The following is a 16,885-nucleotide window of genomic DNA, read 5'->3' as shown; positions in this document are numbered from 1 at the left end:
CAGCACCGGGGTCAGGGCCGGCCTTCCCCCGCGGCGCCGATGACTGTGGGGTTTTTGGAGCCCTCGGTACCCGACGCAGAAAAAATTGGAACCAGATTCTGCCAGAAAAGTAAAGACTTATTTTCGGCGTAGCGGTGCCCAGGAGGAGCGGTGAGGGCAGGCGACCCTGCGTGCCAAGCACATTGCCTGTGCACACACGTTAGTGCGGATAGCAGCCAGCAGAACCAGCATCACCTTCAGACTGTGATGTGCAGTTGTTGGTATAATAAACGTCACGTGCCAAAAATTCAAAATAACTGTTGACACCGAGGGCTAACAGCCCCACTAAAGGAGAGGTTTCCTGCCTTGCCGCTGTTGTGATCACCAGGTAGATTTACCCGAGGGTAGATTTGAGATGTCTTCCGGTGAACATCCAGTAAGTTGAGAAAAATGGGGGATGAAGAATATAGGCTTAGTTCATAGTTCTACACTGATTTTCTGCTGGAGCAGTGACATGCTGTCAATAATAGCCTTTCATTCCAAGTAATTGCAGATCACCACGTGTATTTTTGAGCCATGCATAGGGGTTCTTTACTTCTGTCACCAAAACGTTGCGACTTATGACTTGGAATGCAATCTCTTTGCAATACACAGTAAAGAGCAGGAAGATAAAGGAGGATCTAGTATAATAGGTGAATATAAGGAGATAACACCCTGTGTACAAATGGCAAAGTGCAATAGTAGTGAAGGGGGCTGCTAGCTCCTCTTCATTGTCATGGTTCTGTGAAAGGGTTGTTAGAGCAACTGTCGTGAATCTGATTTGGTTTTCTTTATGTCTTCTTTCAGGTATCTCCTCATTTTTAACAAATTCTCATTGTGAGGAAATTACTTTGTCCTGGAGGCTGATAAAGGTGCTCTGCAAAGTAAGTACTCTGCTTGTGAGAGACATGGGTCTGAAGTTATTTTCAGTAATTTGCAGAAACAGTGTCAAGGGGAACTCTGGTGCAGACATCTTCATGAAGTCTCCATATGCTTCTCTTTCTGCTGGTCCCTGCATGGGACTTTGTGGCTAATGAGCTGTCCCAGCAAGATGCAGCTTGCTGTTGGTGCTGTGTGAGGTGAGGGTTGTCAAGATGTGCAGCTGGGGTTATGAATTGCCTGTTCTTCTCTCTTGCATTGTATACATCTTGGTCTGAGGAGAAGCAGTCTCGAGGAAACCCTTGATACAATGTTAGCAATATTTCAATAGATGTCTTATCACTCTCATCCTTCCTTATCCTCCTCAGGCCCCAAATGCACTCAAGTTACTCCAGCTGCAGTCTTCTGTGAGGTGCTTGGCAGACAGTTTTGTATTGTGCAGTGTCTCTGGATCCTTCCATGGAGCTGGGGATTGGTCTGTGTAGGCATCATCCACCATGCTTAACAGTGCTTGAGTCACCGTAATGGTAAACATGGGCTTATGGAGTTCTACTTTTGGTAATAGTTGGAGATGCACAATAAATTGTGGCTTTGTGTAGACTAAGGGCTGCGGGAAGAAAGACCAGTGTGTGAAATGTGCTGGAGAAAGAAGCAGAAAACATGAGATTTAGGGGAGTTCTGTACAGCCAAAGAATAGAAGAGCTGGGAGTTTTTTCCCAGGGGAACTGTAACCAAAAAAAGTAAGAAACTTATTTTACTCACTAGTGTGCAGTTGTGAGGGTTTTCTGAAGAGGGGTGGGGTGATGCGGAGCCATTCTAGTGCAGCAGCAGCTTTGGTCTGTGGGCAAGGAGGCATAAAGAAAAGGTCAGACTTCACTCATGAGCTGTTTCCATTTCTGGCAAAAAGAGTCAAGAAATCACATGTGGTTCGTTTATGCAGCAGATCTGTTGGCATCTATCTGATGTGCTATTTTGGAAACCATTTGGCTGTTTTACCCACCACACTGTGTATGCTTTGGCTACAGAAGTGATCCTGATGAGATCCAAGGAGCCTATTCAGCACTTGAGTACCATTTAGCAATGAAAGAGGAGTAGCAGTTCTGAGGGTGGCTTGTGGGGTATGTATCATCTTCTCATGATTCAGTTCCTAAGGATCAGACCCTGTCCTTGCAGTGGAGATATCTCTGCTGAATTCAGGAATGGAAATAGGAATAAAACTGAACTCGGTCATTGAGAAAAAGGTTTTGCCTTAAGCCTTGGCCTCAGCACAGGCGGCAGGAGTGATAGGATCAGTAGCAAAAGGATTTTTTACCAAAGTGATTCCTTGTTGCAGCAGGGGTCTGGAATCTGCTGCCAAGCCATGGCTTTGCATCACTGTAAACGCAGACTGAGATTGGGATTTATTTTTTCAGCTTGAGTGAGTTTAACTTTAAGTGAATTCTACATGAATGTAAACCCTTTGCTGACCCATTGTGAACTTCTGGGAAGCGTGACATATGACTGTTAATTGCTTTAAGTATTTCAATCTTCATCCCACGTGGTGGTAGGCAATACCTCAGTAACCTAGACAGTATCTCTGGTGTCTCATTTGTGCAAAGATGCAGAGATGTGCCCATGAAACACAAATGCCTTCCATCGAGAGATGGAAAGAAGAAGTTGTAATTAACACAAAGGCCACACTTCATATGTGAAATGTTGAGAAATGACTTGAACTTAGGTAAAAGAAATAAAGCAAAGTTTTTCTTAATCGACCGTTTTGTTCTGAGCTATTTGTCTTCCAGACCCCTACCCATGATGATTCCACCATCTGCACCAAGCCCTGTCAGTGATGCTGCACTCTTGTCAGGTGTGGCTTCTCAGGAAGTCTGGAGATCACCAGTTCCAGGCTATTCTGGACTGGCCACACGGCACATAAGTCACCGGGCCAACAACTTCAAGAGACACCCAAAAAGGAGGAAATACATCCGCCCTTCACCACCACCACCACCGAATACTCCATGTCCTATTGACCTGGTTGACTTCGGGGATCTCCAGCCTCAGAGGTCTTTCTTGGAACTCCTGTTCAATGGGTGCATTCTCTTTGGGCTTGAATTCAGCTATGCCATGGAAACAGCCTATGTTACCCCTGTGCTGCTCCAGATGGGGCTTCCAGACCAACTGTATGGAATGGTGTGGTTCATCAGCCCTATATTAGGTAACTTTTCTTCCCTCTTATTTTTCCCACTACAAAAGGTGTTTTTTTTATTTTTTGTTAGCAGTACCTTAGCTGTTGTTGAGTATATTCTCACGAGGTTAAGAAATACTAACCATAATTTTAGACAAACAAATAGGAGGATAATTCTTGCTGTGCCCCACCTGAAATAAGACCAATGTGCTCCAGAGATCTGTTTTTTTAACAGCTTCTCAACCTCTTAAAACTTGTGTGAGGGTAAGCTTTGGTTTCTCTATTCCTGTATTTAAAAACAAGCATAAGAGGATTGGTATATCCATTTATGTCCCTATTTAAAAAAGCATACAGAGACAGTTTTCAAGGTGTGTGAAAAAAACCAGAGTGGGATTGCTTTCTCCTGTTTAACTTTCTGAAACAAATGAGGTGTTCCAATGATGAAAGACCATTGACCACTGGTGATAGGGGCATTGGATTACTTGCCTTAGCACAGAGGCAGGGCTGGGAGTGTATCCATCACTATGGATACCACTTGGAAAATTTTGTTCTGCCTGTTCTTGCACTCACAACATGTGCTTCAGAAGAAGAGATGGGCCCCTCCTAGCAGGCTGGCACAGATTAATACAGGCACTTTCCTACTTGTATATTTGCTTCCTGCTGTTTTCCAAGCTAATCCTGCAGGGGACCTCACATCTAATATGGGATAAATGAAATAGCTTTTGAGGAGCAGAGTGCTTAAGAATGTGTAACTTGTACTCTGACTCTTCACCTGGTGTCAAACTCTCTGTTACTGATGCAGAGTGAAGTGCCCTGCAGTGAGCAGCAGCACATTATGTTATTCAGTCCTTGTGCTGTGTGTGCCCCTGGGTGACCAGTCCTGTCCTGCATTTAATTGCCTTTTAAGGCATGCCTGTTTTAACTCCTCTGTGAGACAGGCTTGTTCATTGGTGATTCCTTTTTTCTAGGGTTTTTGCTACAGCCTTTGCTGGGAGCCTGGAGTGACAGGTGCACATCAAGATTTGGGAGGAGAAGACCTTTCATTCTGGTCTTAGCAGTAGGTGTGTCTTTTAGAAACGATGGGCATAACACTTCAAAACGTTGTGCATCTCTCTTCTGTGACATCCCTTGTGGCACTAAGCTGAACAAAATGCTCCTGAGGTGTTGGGTATTGTGGGTCTGAAGAAGGTGGTGAGTGACATTGAGCTGATGCTTTGGCAGCTGGAGATCCACATATAAAAGCCTCTCAGAGAATGAAAGGATGATGTTTTGAGGGTCAAGAACGTGGATGTTTTTGGCCAAAGCAAACTCTAGACATTTGTTAAGCTCAAATAGTGGAAAAGGATTATGTATATCCTGTAAGCCACACTACTTTCCCAGGCTGCATTGATCTGAACAAGAGCAATAGTGCTTGCTGGTAGAATAATGATTTTGGAACCTGGAGCTCTGCAGGCTTCTTTTGCTTACAAATAGTGACCGATTTTGTTTTGGTTTTGTTCCCAGGAGCATTGCTTGGGCTCTCACTTATGCTGAACGGCAAAGATATAGGGAGTGCCTGGTCTGACACTGAGAATAACCACAAATGGGGGATCATCCTTACAGTCTGTGGGGTTGTCCTCATGGACTTCAGTGCAGATTCAGCAGACAATCCCAGTCATGCCTACATGATGGATGTGTGCAGCCCAGTGGATCAAGACAGGGGCCTCAACATCCACGCTTTGTTAGCAGGTATGTTTTCTTGGTGCTTCCTGGGTGATGTGAGCCTTAAGCAAACAAGCCCTGCTGTGAGAAAGCAGGATGTAAATCACTGGTCTTTTCCTGAATAAACATAATGACCAAATACTGAGAGGTATCACTAATTAACCATGAAAAAAAAAATCTATGTATTGCAAAAGGTTTTTGTAACTACCATAACTCAAACAAGGTACAGTCCTGGGTTGTTCATCTGAAGATCCGTCACATATTTTGTAAGACCTGTGGAAAGAAAATTATCCCTTGAGGGAGGAGGTTTGGCTTCCTGCAGGTGTGGAATATGCGTTTTGTATTTGCTCTGTTGGAGGCGAAAGTGCATACTGGGTGCTGTGATCCCTCACTGCTGTCATCTTCAATTGCTGTGCTGTCCTGTCTAGGACAATATTCCACACTCTTGAATGTGTTTGAGAGTAAGAAAGGAGAGTGTTCTAAGACTTTGACCATGTGAATGGAGAGAGAGAGGTGCTCTCAAAACTTCCCTGTTCATCGGTAGTAACACAGTGACAGTTTTGTGCACTGTCAACACAGTGCTGAGTAATGAGCTTGCTACGCTTCTGAAGTGATTGGATCTGTCTTGGATGCAGTTAGATCTGCATTCCTCATATGAGGAAAATGGATTTTCACTTTCAGGAAAACAGTCTTAGCTGAATGATTGCAGAGCCTTGTCACAAGGCTGGTGGACACTTCTGTTTACGGACTGAAATAGATAAAGGTAAGGTATTTTGTTCTTGGCAAAGAAAAATTACAATTTTTAATTACTTGTATCATCACTTTCACAGCACTTGCTCCCTCTTTCTGTACCATGTTGGTACATCCAGACTTTCCTTGTAGCACAGCTGTGTTTATTAGTGCATTTGACATGAAAAGGAGTCAACTGGTAAAACAGAAATGTCAGATTCTACTCGTGATTCATTGGACAAGAGATGCTGTGCTGCTACTGGCTTGTGGGACTGGATAGGAAAGATAATCTTAGCTCTGTTTTTCCACCAGGTCTTGGAGGTGGCTTTGGTTATGTTGTTGGAGGAATACACTGGGATAAAACCAGTTTTGGAAAAGCTGTAGGAGGGCAACTTCGTGTCATCTATGTCTTCACCTCAGTTGTACTGACTATTGCTACTGTGCTGACTCTAGTTAGCATTCCAGAGAGACCCTTAAAGTCCTCTAACAGGAAGAAAAAGGTGATGAAAAGTCCAAGTCTTCCTCTCCCTCCTTCTCCACCTTTCTTCTTTGAGGACAGTGTAAATGAAAACTCTGCTTCTCATAACTCAGCTCACTTACAGGCAAGTTTTACAAGTCCTGTTTCCCCCATGAGCCCACTCACGCCAAAATATGGGAGTTTTATCAGCAGAGACAATTCTTTGACGGGAATTAATGAGTTTGCATCATCCTTTGGGACTTCAAATATTGACAGTGTGCTTATAGACTGTTTTACAGGCGGGCATAATAGTTACATGGCACTTCCAGCTAGTTTGTCCAGGCAGCCTGTCAGTGTCAGCTTTCCTCGGGTGCCTGATGGCTGCTTCCATGGAGCAAATGGAATTCTGGAGCAAGGGGAGAGCAGCTTAACATCAGGGCCTGACAGTGATGTGCTGAGAGTGGGTTCACTGGATGCAATAAAGCCACGGTCATCGGGGATCTTGAAAAGACCTCAGACCTTGGCCATTCCAGATGCTGTAACAGGACACTGCCCAGAGAATAACAGAAGAAGAAATGTAACCTTCAGCCAACAGGTAAGAGCAGGAAATCAATGATATGTCTATGTAAACATGAGTGTTATTAATCTTTTCATATAGTTTTAAAAGTGTGGTGCACAAATTATTCATTAAAGACTCTTGTGACAGCTTCCTCATAAAAGTCATTATGGGAACAGCACACCTGCTATGACTCTATCAGTAAAGTAGTGGGTAGAATGTGAATTATGACTGGCAGTCTGTCAGCTGCCTTTGTCAGGGTGGCAGAAATGGGAATGTCCCACTCTTAACTGGGCCAGGTGTGAGAGTTAGGTCAGTATTTTTAGTCCTGCTTCACTACCAAGGGAGCTACCACATGAGAGCAGAAAAGGTCACATTTTTATTGAGCCTGTATCTTCCCTTTCCACAGAAAGACCTGCAAAATAGGGCCAGGGATAGGATTCTCCCATGAGCTTCTCCTTATGGCAGTCATTACATCTGGCTCCATCAGGGAGGTGAGCTTTCCCTTACTGAGGGATAAGACTCTGACTTCACCTCCCACTGTTGGTGATAACTTGGAATGTCTGAGACCTCTGCATGCTGGCCCATTTTTTTATGATCTGGGATGAGGTAAACTGTCCTCTGTTATTTTTTGTTTTGGTTTGGGGATTTTTTTTTGGGGGGGGTGGTGTCTTTTTGTTTTGTTTGTTGTCGCTGTACTTTGACCCAGTTTGTGAGGGCAGACTTTGTTAGGGCCAGGATTGTACATACTGGGCACACTGAGGTTGAGCATCGAGGTTAGCAAGCAATGAGAATGTGTTTCAATTAAACTCATCCTCTTCTTCCTCAGTGTCTCTAAAACTTTAGGATCCACATGTGCCTGAATGTGGGTACAGCTCCTATAAATGCAGTGGAATTTACGCATTCCCGCTGTGCCTGTGCATCTGGATGTGGTTGCCAAGTGCCCTAGTGAAGGGAAGAGAACTGTTTCAAGTGTACTGAAAGCTGCAGTGCAGTGCTGCCATTTGACACTTGTTCCGATCTAATATACTTTTCAGTCTCCAAGTCAACATACTCCAGCAGCAGAGTTTAACTTTCAGATGATCAGATAGGCGTGCAATATTGCATACATCTGCTTAAAGGATGTTTGTGCTTCCCTTACTGTGCTTGTTGACCTGGCAGTTCTTATGGTGCAGGTTGCCAATATCCTGCTGAATGGCGTGAAGTACGAGAGCGAGCTGAATGAATCAGGAGAGACCTCAGAGCAGCCCCTCTCCGTGAAGCTGCTTTGCTCAACCATCTGCCACATGCCCAAGGCTCTCCGTAACCTCTGCATCAACCACTTCCTAGGTACTCCCCTAGGTACTTCCTAGGTACTTGCCTTCACTGGGAAATACTCTACCCCGGGTGAACCTTTTCAGTATTTTATCTATTGCTGCAATGGCTGCTAACTAGAGACAACGTGATTTCTTCCATATAGATACCAATGAGGTACCTTCTTAGTTTCTTAGAACACTTAGAAAGGAAAAAAAAACCCCAAACACCCAAACAAAGCAGTAAAGCCTGTGTTCCTAGAAAGGGAACAACAACAGCCTAAATCAGCACATCTGTTAAGTGGAATGTTCACACCAAGCAGAAAGATGAGATTAGTTGCATTTCCATGCTTACACCCTGAGACTGGCATTTACTTTCCTCCCTCTGACAGCTCATGTACAGGGGTCCCAGAACATGCCAAGAGGAGGTGTGGAATGTGGCATTGCCTGTAACCAGCATAGTGTTACCTTTAGTCTTTAACATTGTGTGACTGGTGTTTAGGAAGGGCTTGCAGTCACTCCAGTTTACACAAAATTGGACAGAAGGGACCAGGTAATTAATACTCATTGGCTGTGAAAGGAATTAAGGGATTGTCTACATCAGTGACCTTGGTGACAATTTGTGAGTAGAGATTTTAACTGTGTCAGAGGCACTCTGGAGGCTGCAGCCATGCCATAAGAAGCACTCCTTCCAGTCCTACGTGGGAAGATAACAGCAACCTGAAATTACCATGGGATGAGCCATTCTGTTATACTGAGCGCTGTGTCCTGTCAGAACCTGAAGACAGCACAGACTGCTGTCATCTATTTTTCTGTCTTGCTAAACCAGTATTTTGTGGCCTTTAGTCAGCCTCTAGGATTCCACTTAGGAATTCAAATGGTAAATCTTGGTCTTTAAAAGCCTGAATGTCTTTAACAAACATTGCAGCATTATGCACAGGGAGCAGCGGTCTCAGATAAATGTGGCTGGGTGTTATGTAACACTCAGGTTGCACAACCTGTCCTAGGGTGTGATTTGTAATATAGCTGATAACATCCATGTAAACTTATAAGGGGAATCAGATATTCTGAAATCCTAATAGGTAACTTCTCACTTCTTTCAGGGTGGCTCTCATTTGAGGGGATGTTGCTCTTCTATACTGACTTCATGGGAGAAGTAGTGTTCCAAGGGAACCCAAAAGCACCTCACAACTCAGATGAGTATCAGAAGTACAACACTGGGGTCACCATGGGCTGCTGGGGAATGTGCATCTATGCATTCAGTGCTGCTTTCTATTCAGGTACTTGGTACATCCATCTTAACTACTGCTTTGGGAGAAGATATGTTTCTTAAATGTGGTGTTTCTGCAACAGGTAGCCCAGTGTTTATGTTGCACATAGCCTACCACATGGCACAAGTGCTGAAGCCAAGTGTTCTTTTTCACCCGATCACCTCTGCTAGTTAGCTTGGCCTGCACTGACAGCAGGTGAGGTCAGCAATCCAGTGAAAACACATCTCTCCTTGGATGTGTTTCCTTTCACAAGCGGCATTTTCGATGTACATTGAATCCAGAAATACATGCAGTCACCATAGGCACAACTCTGGTGCAGCAGCACCCAGTGCCTGTGTGTCCCAGACAGAGCACTCAGGTGTCATGTGCCACCCCAGCACTTTGTCACGTATGTCATGCCTCTGCCTGCCCACCCCCACCAGTTCCCATTTAACCCTCTGGGACAGGGGCACTGCTCAGCTCTGCCGTGCCCTCTGTGCAGATAGGGCAGCAATGCTGCATCATGGCAGCTGGATTTGGAAGGGGTCCTCGGCACTCACATGCAAGCCACCAATTCCTCAGAGATGTAGTGGTTGCCAGTGAGATGTGGCTGCCTAACCAAAGGTGGACCCCTCAGCCCCACTGACCGCTGGCAGTGGGGAGGGCTGCAGTTCACCCCGAAAGCTGTACCGTTTTCTTGCAGCTGTGCTGGAGAAGCTGGAGGAGCGGTTTAGCACACGGACACTGTACTTTGTGGCATACTTGGCCTTTGGGCTGGGAACGGGCCTGGCCACGCTCTCCAGGAATGTCTACGTGCTGCTGTCCCTGTGCGCTACCTACGGCATTCTGTTCGCCACGCTCTGCACGCTGCCCTACTCCCTGCTCTGCGACTACTACCAGAGCCGAGAGGTGAGCTTCGGGCCGGGGAGGGGACAGGAGCCCCCGGGACACCCCCTTACTCTGTGGCTGTGTCCCCACAGTTCGTAGGCTCGCAGGCGGAGGGCACGCGGCGTGGGATGGGCGTTGACATCTCCTTGCTGAGCTGCCAGTACTTCCTGGCGCAGATCCTCGTGGCCCTGGCCATGGGGCCGCTGACGGCGGCTGTGGGCAGCGCCAGCAGTGCCATGTACTTCTCCAGCCTGGTGTCCTTCCTGGGCTGCCTCTTCTCCTCTCTCTGCGTCACCTACGAGCTGCTGCCCACCGAGGAGCTGCCACCCACCGAGGAGCGGCGTCCGCTCCTGCCCCGTGCGCGGAACGAATAAATGGGAGAAGCTGCCACAGCCTCTGCTGCCTCATTGCGTCACCCTTGGCCTCCCTATCGTGACAAGATGGGCTGTGCGCCCCTGGGCCGGCAGCAGTGGGCTTGGCAAATGGAAAGAAAGGTCTGCGCTGGCTTTGGTGAGCTTTCCCCCGCCTGGTGGGAAGGTGAGGGGTGAGTCAGCGGCGCCTGGCACTGCTCGTCCTTCCCCTGGGGTGGCAGAGGCCCTGGGGCCACAGCAGCAGGAAGTGGTGGGGCCGTTCCTCCAGCTGCCTCGTGGTGCTGTCATCCCGGGGATGACTGGTATTGTCCAGCATGAGGCAGGAGACCTGAAAGTCTGGTGCCTGGGCAGGACAGCCTCACTCTCTCGAGTGGCAGTGAGCTGCTAGGCTGCACACTGCTGCAGAGACTGCCACCGTGGGAGTGGTGACCTGCCAGTTTGGGGGGCAGAAGGTGCCACCTCCTGGCCAGGCAGAGCAGCCTTGGTCGCCTGTGAGGCCTTTGGGAGCTGCTGGTCCAACCTACAGCCTCTGCCCGTGGGAGGCCTGGCTCTGGAGGGTGCTTTTCAAAACTTTGGAAAAGCTGAGAGCAACTGGTCCTGCTTGGGTGGTGTAAGTCCTCTGCCAAGTGCCGTGGGCTTCTGGGTGCTCAGAGCTCCCACCAGCAGAACTGCTACAAGACACCACAGTGGGCTGAAAGCGCTGTGGCCTGGCTCCCACGCCCCACTCTGGAGGTCCTGGCTGTGGTCCTTGGTGATGTTTGCCAATACATCCATATTTCGTTCCTCGTTAGATTTTAATTAAGACTACAGGTGTTTGTGATGACTTAGGAGGAGGATTTGTCCAGAATCCAATTTAGCAGTTGTCCATAACACAGCTTTGCAGAGAAAGGTCTTTTCCCATCAACCTCCCTTGGGCAGAAGGTTACTCTGAAGAAGTTTACTCTTAAGAAAAATCATTTGTATGGAAGCCTGCATCACATCATTCTTGTTTATACAATTTTACCATGGGACATTCTGAAGTCTGTATGGGGATCAGTGACTTAAGTGCTTGTCAGTTAGAGCTGCATCTTCCACATCTCAGTTAAAACAGTAAAAGGGCTTTGGGTTTCATTATCTGTGAGATTTATTAATTAATCTGATTTTAGAAGGTGGTGTGTGAGAATTTGTACAAGTTCTAGTTAAGGCCAGGAGTTAATTTTAAGTCATAAATAAAACTATTTCTAAAGTTCCTGTCAGTCTGCCTCTGTATTTGGGTAGGCAGCCAATGTTTACCAAGGCTGAGGGGCATTTTGGTGTTCACATGTGCTGCACATGGCATCCCTGAAGAGATTGTATTTGCTCACCTGGTCCCTAGGTCCAGAAGAAGGGTTTTCTCTAGAGAGTCACTCCTTTAAATGGGTTGTACTTCACTGCTCCCCTAAGTTTATTCTGATCTATGATGCCAAGGTGAAATAATATGTGTAATCTTTAGTTGTGTCTTACTGTAATCCAGTGCTGAAAGCATAATACATGACTTGTAAGAACCTCTCATTTTTATCATCTGCTCCCAAGTGTTACTTTTTAAAAAATTTATTTTAGAAGCAAGTTTCATGTTACTCAGTAGTGACTTAAACAGAGGAATACTACTGAAGTTATGAAGTCAAGCACTCAGAGATAGGGGACTGTCAGCTATCAGATTGATGAGTACATTCATTTTCATTTCTTTGTTTGGGCTTACATAGTGTCATATCTGCAAATCTGTGCCATTTCTTCGATTATGGGACAGTTCAGGACAAAGCTGGGACAAAATAGCATGAGAAACTACATTTGGCACTTCTGATTTCTGACAATCTAAAGGCTTGACTTTGGAGAATTTTTCTTTTCTTGTTAGCCTGCTTTGTAATTTTAATTTCTTTTCCTTATCTTCTCAAACTTTTAAAAATTATTTTATTTTTTGTTTGGTCCCTCTAGCTAATGTGGTATTAGTTCTTAAATTTTTTTCTCCTCTTAAGTTTTGTAGCCAGCATTATTGCACTAAATGGATTGTGAGCACTTTACTTTTCCACGTAGCTGGAGTTGCAGATCATTTGGTTGCAAGTGAAAATCTTCAAAAGATTCATAAAATCAATGTATTTGATGATAATGTTTGTCTCCATTTCCATCTGTAAATAATATGAACTACATTTATATAGTTATAAAACTATTGCTATGCCTGTATGCATTGCCCAATAGACTCTATATTACATTTTCTATTTTATGGGATATGGACTTTATTTTGCATATGTATTTATGTAGTGGTACATACATAGTACTTTTAAGTCAACATCAGTCTGTGTTAATTTGGGGTTTTGAGCAATACTAGTGGTGTCTGGAAGAAAAACAGAGCCTGTCACCATCATGCAGAGCTGGAAGCTGCACCAAATCCTTAGAAATAACTTTAAAAAGAGGCATTGCTTAACTTGCTTATTCTCTTCCTTTGACAGACATTTTGTATTTTACAGAAATTACTGTATATGGTCACTGGTGAACTGTGAGCTGCAAGGTGATGTTTACCTTCTGGAATCCAAATGCTTCAAATATTCTGTCTAAATTTGCAAGTTAGTGATTAGAAAAACGATGCATGGGTTTAGGCAGGAAAATGATTTTACGCTGTGCTGTTTTTCAGTGATGCCTAAAGGTTAATTTTGATTAAGTCCATATCATTAAAGGTGGCTTCATGGCAATTATTTGTGGATGTTTGTAAATGTATTTATTACACACGTACAGAAGCAGAGAAAATGGGGAGAGGGATGGAGAAAAGACCTAACCAGTTTTCACATTTGTAATTAAGCTACCTGTAACCATTTCAGCATGTCTGCAGCTCACTCAGCCTTTGCTGTTTCTCAGAAAAGACAACCTCATGATTTCAGAACTTCTGCTGTTCTTTGATTGCAAAAATAAGTCTTTTCAAGAATCAAACAGAATAAAATTGTGTGTGTATATATATATATATAGTATGTATCTATGTATATATAAAGAAAAACAATATTGGAAAGTATTTAAAAGAGTTCTCTAGTACATTTATTTTCTACAAATGAGTAATTAAACATCTTGCACTCGATAGGAGAGACAGTTTATTAAAAAAAGAATTTGCATAAAAGGTAGCTTTCTTAATGTATGTTCTCCCTCCCTCAGACTGGGAGACAGCCTCAGGAGAGAGGAGAAACTTTTAGATGCCATTATCATAACAGCACCCAATGGATTGCATAAATCAAATACACATCTTGAGAACTCTTTGAGTACCAGGGGCTGAAATGCCAAGGGAGATCTCCAGCATCTGTTTATCTAAATAGACATTTTCCAAACCTGTGGTTGTTATTTCATAATGATTCATTTAGCCCAGCTTTTCTGCAGGGAAGGTTTTTGTGGATGTTCACTGGGGAAATGGCTGTAGCAACTTTCCATTGCTGTTCCTGTGCCCCAGGCTGCTGCTCCTGTAGCACAGTCAGTTGGCAAATTTCAGTCTGCAACACTCAAGACAGAAGCAAAAGCTGCAGGGCAGCAGCACTGGGACAGGCTGGAGGTCTTTTACTAGAATCCTTACTTGGTATTGCAGTTCTTGCTGTGTCCTAACAGGTTTGAAGGTTCTGGGGAGACAGTGTTCTATGCTGTACAAGAAGCTTTTAATGTTAAAAGCCTTGTCAACACCCTCTCTCATATATACCATGCAGAAATGGTAAATACATGGAATAATGACAATTTTGGGTGATTGCAGCTTGCTGCCTAATGCCCCCAGCCCCAGTGGTGGCCACGTTCTCTTTAGATCTAGAAGGCAAGAGCACAGCCCAATACCCAAAAAGGGTTAACAGTAAACAATGGGGAGGTTGCTTCATCCTGTGTGGAATATGGAAGTCCGGGGAGCAGAAGAAAGCAGGCAATGAGTAACATTAATGAGATGAATTCCAATGCAGGATGTGCCCAGAGTAGCAGTCTGCAGGCTGGGGAGCAGACTGCAGTGGGGGTGATTCATTATCAGCTGTGTATGTAAGCTGTATGCAAGCTTGTTTGTTTGTTTGTTTTGTTCTTGCTTTTTCTAGGATCCGGGGATAGCTTTCTCTCAAAAAGGATAACAAATCTTGTTGCAATAGCCAAAGGAACAGCCAGCAGAGGAAATCACAGCATCAGAGCAGACATGAAGATTTTGGGTTGTGTGAGTACAGTGCTAACCAAGCTTACGAGAGCTACTTGAACATGAGAAATGTAACAGTATTGCTGTCAGTCCTGTGAAGAATTACTGTGCTGGAGGTTTGAGCTTCATCCATAGCTTTCTTCAAGCCTGGCTTTTGCTGTGTGTCAGCCTGATGATACCCTACTCTGCTTCTGCTTTATGCCTGTTCCTTTCAGTTGTTTTTAATTTACTACAGTTATCTATTTTTTAGCCCACACAACTCTTTGGGGAAGAGGGGATGGAATACAACTGAGTAAGAGGAATGCTGCTTCCTACCAGGAAAGGAAAATGTTTGCTCCTTTTACCCAAGCTCTTGCTGTAAATTATTTAGTGAAGTGTTTAGAGCAACAAGCCCTTGAACCTACATTCCTATGCACTCTTTATTATGTAGAGCCCCCTTAACCAACAGGGGCTCTTCATGGCTCCAGAGAAAATAATCTTTGGAAAGGTAGGTTCAGTCCAAGGTGTAAATGGCATTCAGTGCTCAGAGCTACCTGCTGCTGGTTTTCTCTACCACATTCCAGGAGGCCTCAGACACCCCCCTTTTTTCCAGCCCTGCACCTCTCACCATTTGCACGGTACTACAGTTGTTCACTGTAATTTGTTCTCAGCCTTCATCTGCTGTCAGCATCACAGCAGCTGAGAATTATGCTTTGTGTGCCCAGCGTGCCTATTTTTTTTTTTTTTTGAAAGCTTGAGCTGTCCTGTCCTGGTGCACAGTACTGTGCATCTGTGCACAAAACCCCACTGCTTCCACAGCAGGCTGGGGTTATAGTGGCCCAGAGGCTGTGCATTGTTGTACAGACTGTTCTTCTGACTCACATGGAACAGTTTATACATCTGGAAAAAGTTACTAATTGGGTCCATAAGAAGAGACAGACGCAGTACTTGCATGGACAACGAGGAGGGAATTAGGTGAGGCACTGCCAGACTCTCCTCTTAGAACTTCCTTCATTTACCTCCTGTTACCACTGTGTCACGCAAAATTAGTGTGTGATGCCAATAGTCCCTCACCCTCCTGCATTGCAGAGCAGCCCCAGAGCACTTACTACGGCAAAGGGCATGAAAACAACTGTTTTATTGCCTTGTGGATGACTGTGGAATGCTTTATTTAGTAACAATGTAAGGCTGAGGGGTTGTGTGGGGTTTGTTTTGGTTTTGTTTGTTTGCATTTTTTTTAGTGGGCCAAAAGCCAGGTCTCCACAGAATTGTCTTAAAAGAAACATTACAGACAGACCTTGTGTTCAAAGGGGAAAGCTCTGGAAAGGAAAAGCTTCGTGGCACCTTTGATTATGGTAAGAAAAACACTGTGGATGCAAACCTTCCCCATGGAGCAAGGAAAGGAAATCTAGAGTAAGCTAGGGAGGAACTTCCTACGAATCAGTGCACCAGAGTGCACTCACCATTTTATACAAAACGTGATGCTGGATGTACCAAATACACAGAAAAGGAGGGAGGTGTAATAGAAAAGCACCACCATTTTTCATAGCCTCAGTCACTTCCAAGAATAGCTTTTTACTCACCTAATCTTTCATCCATGAGCAGAAATAAAACCACTCTTTCTCAGTATTGTGAGAGCAAGCCAGACCCTTTTCTTAAAGTGTTTTGTCTACTCATCCTCTGTTGGGCTGCTTACACTACCGCTTTTACTGAGATGCAACACTGGAAACTTGTCTTTGCCTGATGTTTGTAGAATCATCTAGGAATTGCACCAAAGCAAACCCCAAAAAGCATAAGGTGCATCTAAAGTAGGAGAGGGACTTTGGTGGATTTCTTGCCTCTTCAAACAGGGTCAAATATGTGATTAAATAGTAGGACTCAAAGGACAATTTCCCCAATCCCTCTTTACATGGGACCAAAATCTTTCTCTTTTACTTGTAAATGAACAAACAGGCCCAGAAACTCTCTAGAGAAAGTAAACAGAAATACAGCTGCACTTCCATTTGCATTTGTCTGTGCCAGGCCTCCCCTGAACCACTGGACTGCTCTGTTACAGTAAATCACAGCCAGAAGTCAAACCACTTGACAAGTGGAGCAGGCCAATGGAAGCTGGCAGAGGACATGCCATTACTGCGGGCAGAGAAACTGGAGCCAATGGCACGCCTAGGAAATGCTGTAGGTGCCTCCTGGAATGGTTCTATACCTGCCTTAGAGCAGCAAAACCTCATTTATGCACCAAATTTGGCAACAGTGAACTTCGGTTGAGAAGAGTCTGGAGAAAGCAGCAGATGGACTGTGTAGAGTGTAGAGGTAACACTTTAATGGGGTCAGATGCACTGATGGGCAGAACGCGTCCTCGGGCCCGGGCGGGCCGGCGCAGTCCCAGACCAGTGCGGTCCCAGACCGGTGCGGTCTCGGGCCGCTCGGGAGCCTCCCGGCCGGGGCGCGTCAGGC

At 45.0% G+C, this 16,885-nt stretch overlaps 1 protein-coding gene across 3 annotated transcripts in view; it reads left to right on the top strand.

Moving 5' to 3' along the window:
- Positions 1-14,614, top strand: part of SLC45A1 (solute carrier family 45 member 1) — a 30,326-nt gene extending 15,712 nt beyond the window's left edge. The window contains exons 5-12 of one of the 3 annotated variants that reach the window (XM_017735055.1): positions 826-3,091; positions 4,030-4,122; positions 4,565-4,789; positions 5,804-6,543; positions 7,680-7,833; positions 8,900-9,076; positions 9,750-9,955; positions 14,361-14,614. In XM_017735055.1, coding sequence (XP_017590544.1) covers positions 2,590-3,091; positions 4,030-4,122; positions 4,565-4,789; positions 5,804-6,543; positions 7,680-7,833; positions 8,900-9,076; positions 9,750-9,955; positions 14,361-14,393 — 2,130 coding nt within the window. In that variant the 5' untranslated portion in view covers positions 826-2,589 and the 3' untranslated portion in view covers positions 14,394-14,614. Of the gene's footprint in view, positions 1-825; positions 3,092-4,029; positions 4,123-4,564; positions 4,790-5,803; positions 6,544-7,679; positions 7,834-8,899; positions 9,263-9,749; positions 9,956-10,026; positions 13,270-14,360 lie in introns of those variants that run through there. The other 2 variants (XM_008634268.2, XR_001862244.1) reach the window with 2 other exon arrangements.
- The last annotated feature ends 2,271 nt before the right edge of the window (positions 14,615-16,885 follow it).

This window comes from Corvus brachyrhynchos, unplaced genomic scaffold (assembly GCF_000691975.1).
Source record: "Corvus brachyrhynchos isolate BGI_N302 unplaced genomic scaffold, ASM69197v1 scaffold395, whole genome shotgun sequence".
NCBI classification, from domain to species: Eukaryota; Metazoa; Chordata; class Aves; order Passeriformes; family Corvidae; genus Corvus; species Corvus brachyrhynchos.
This window is presented reverse-complemented; position numbering and strand designations above follow the sequence as displayed.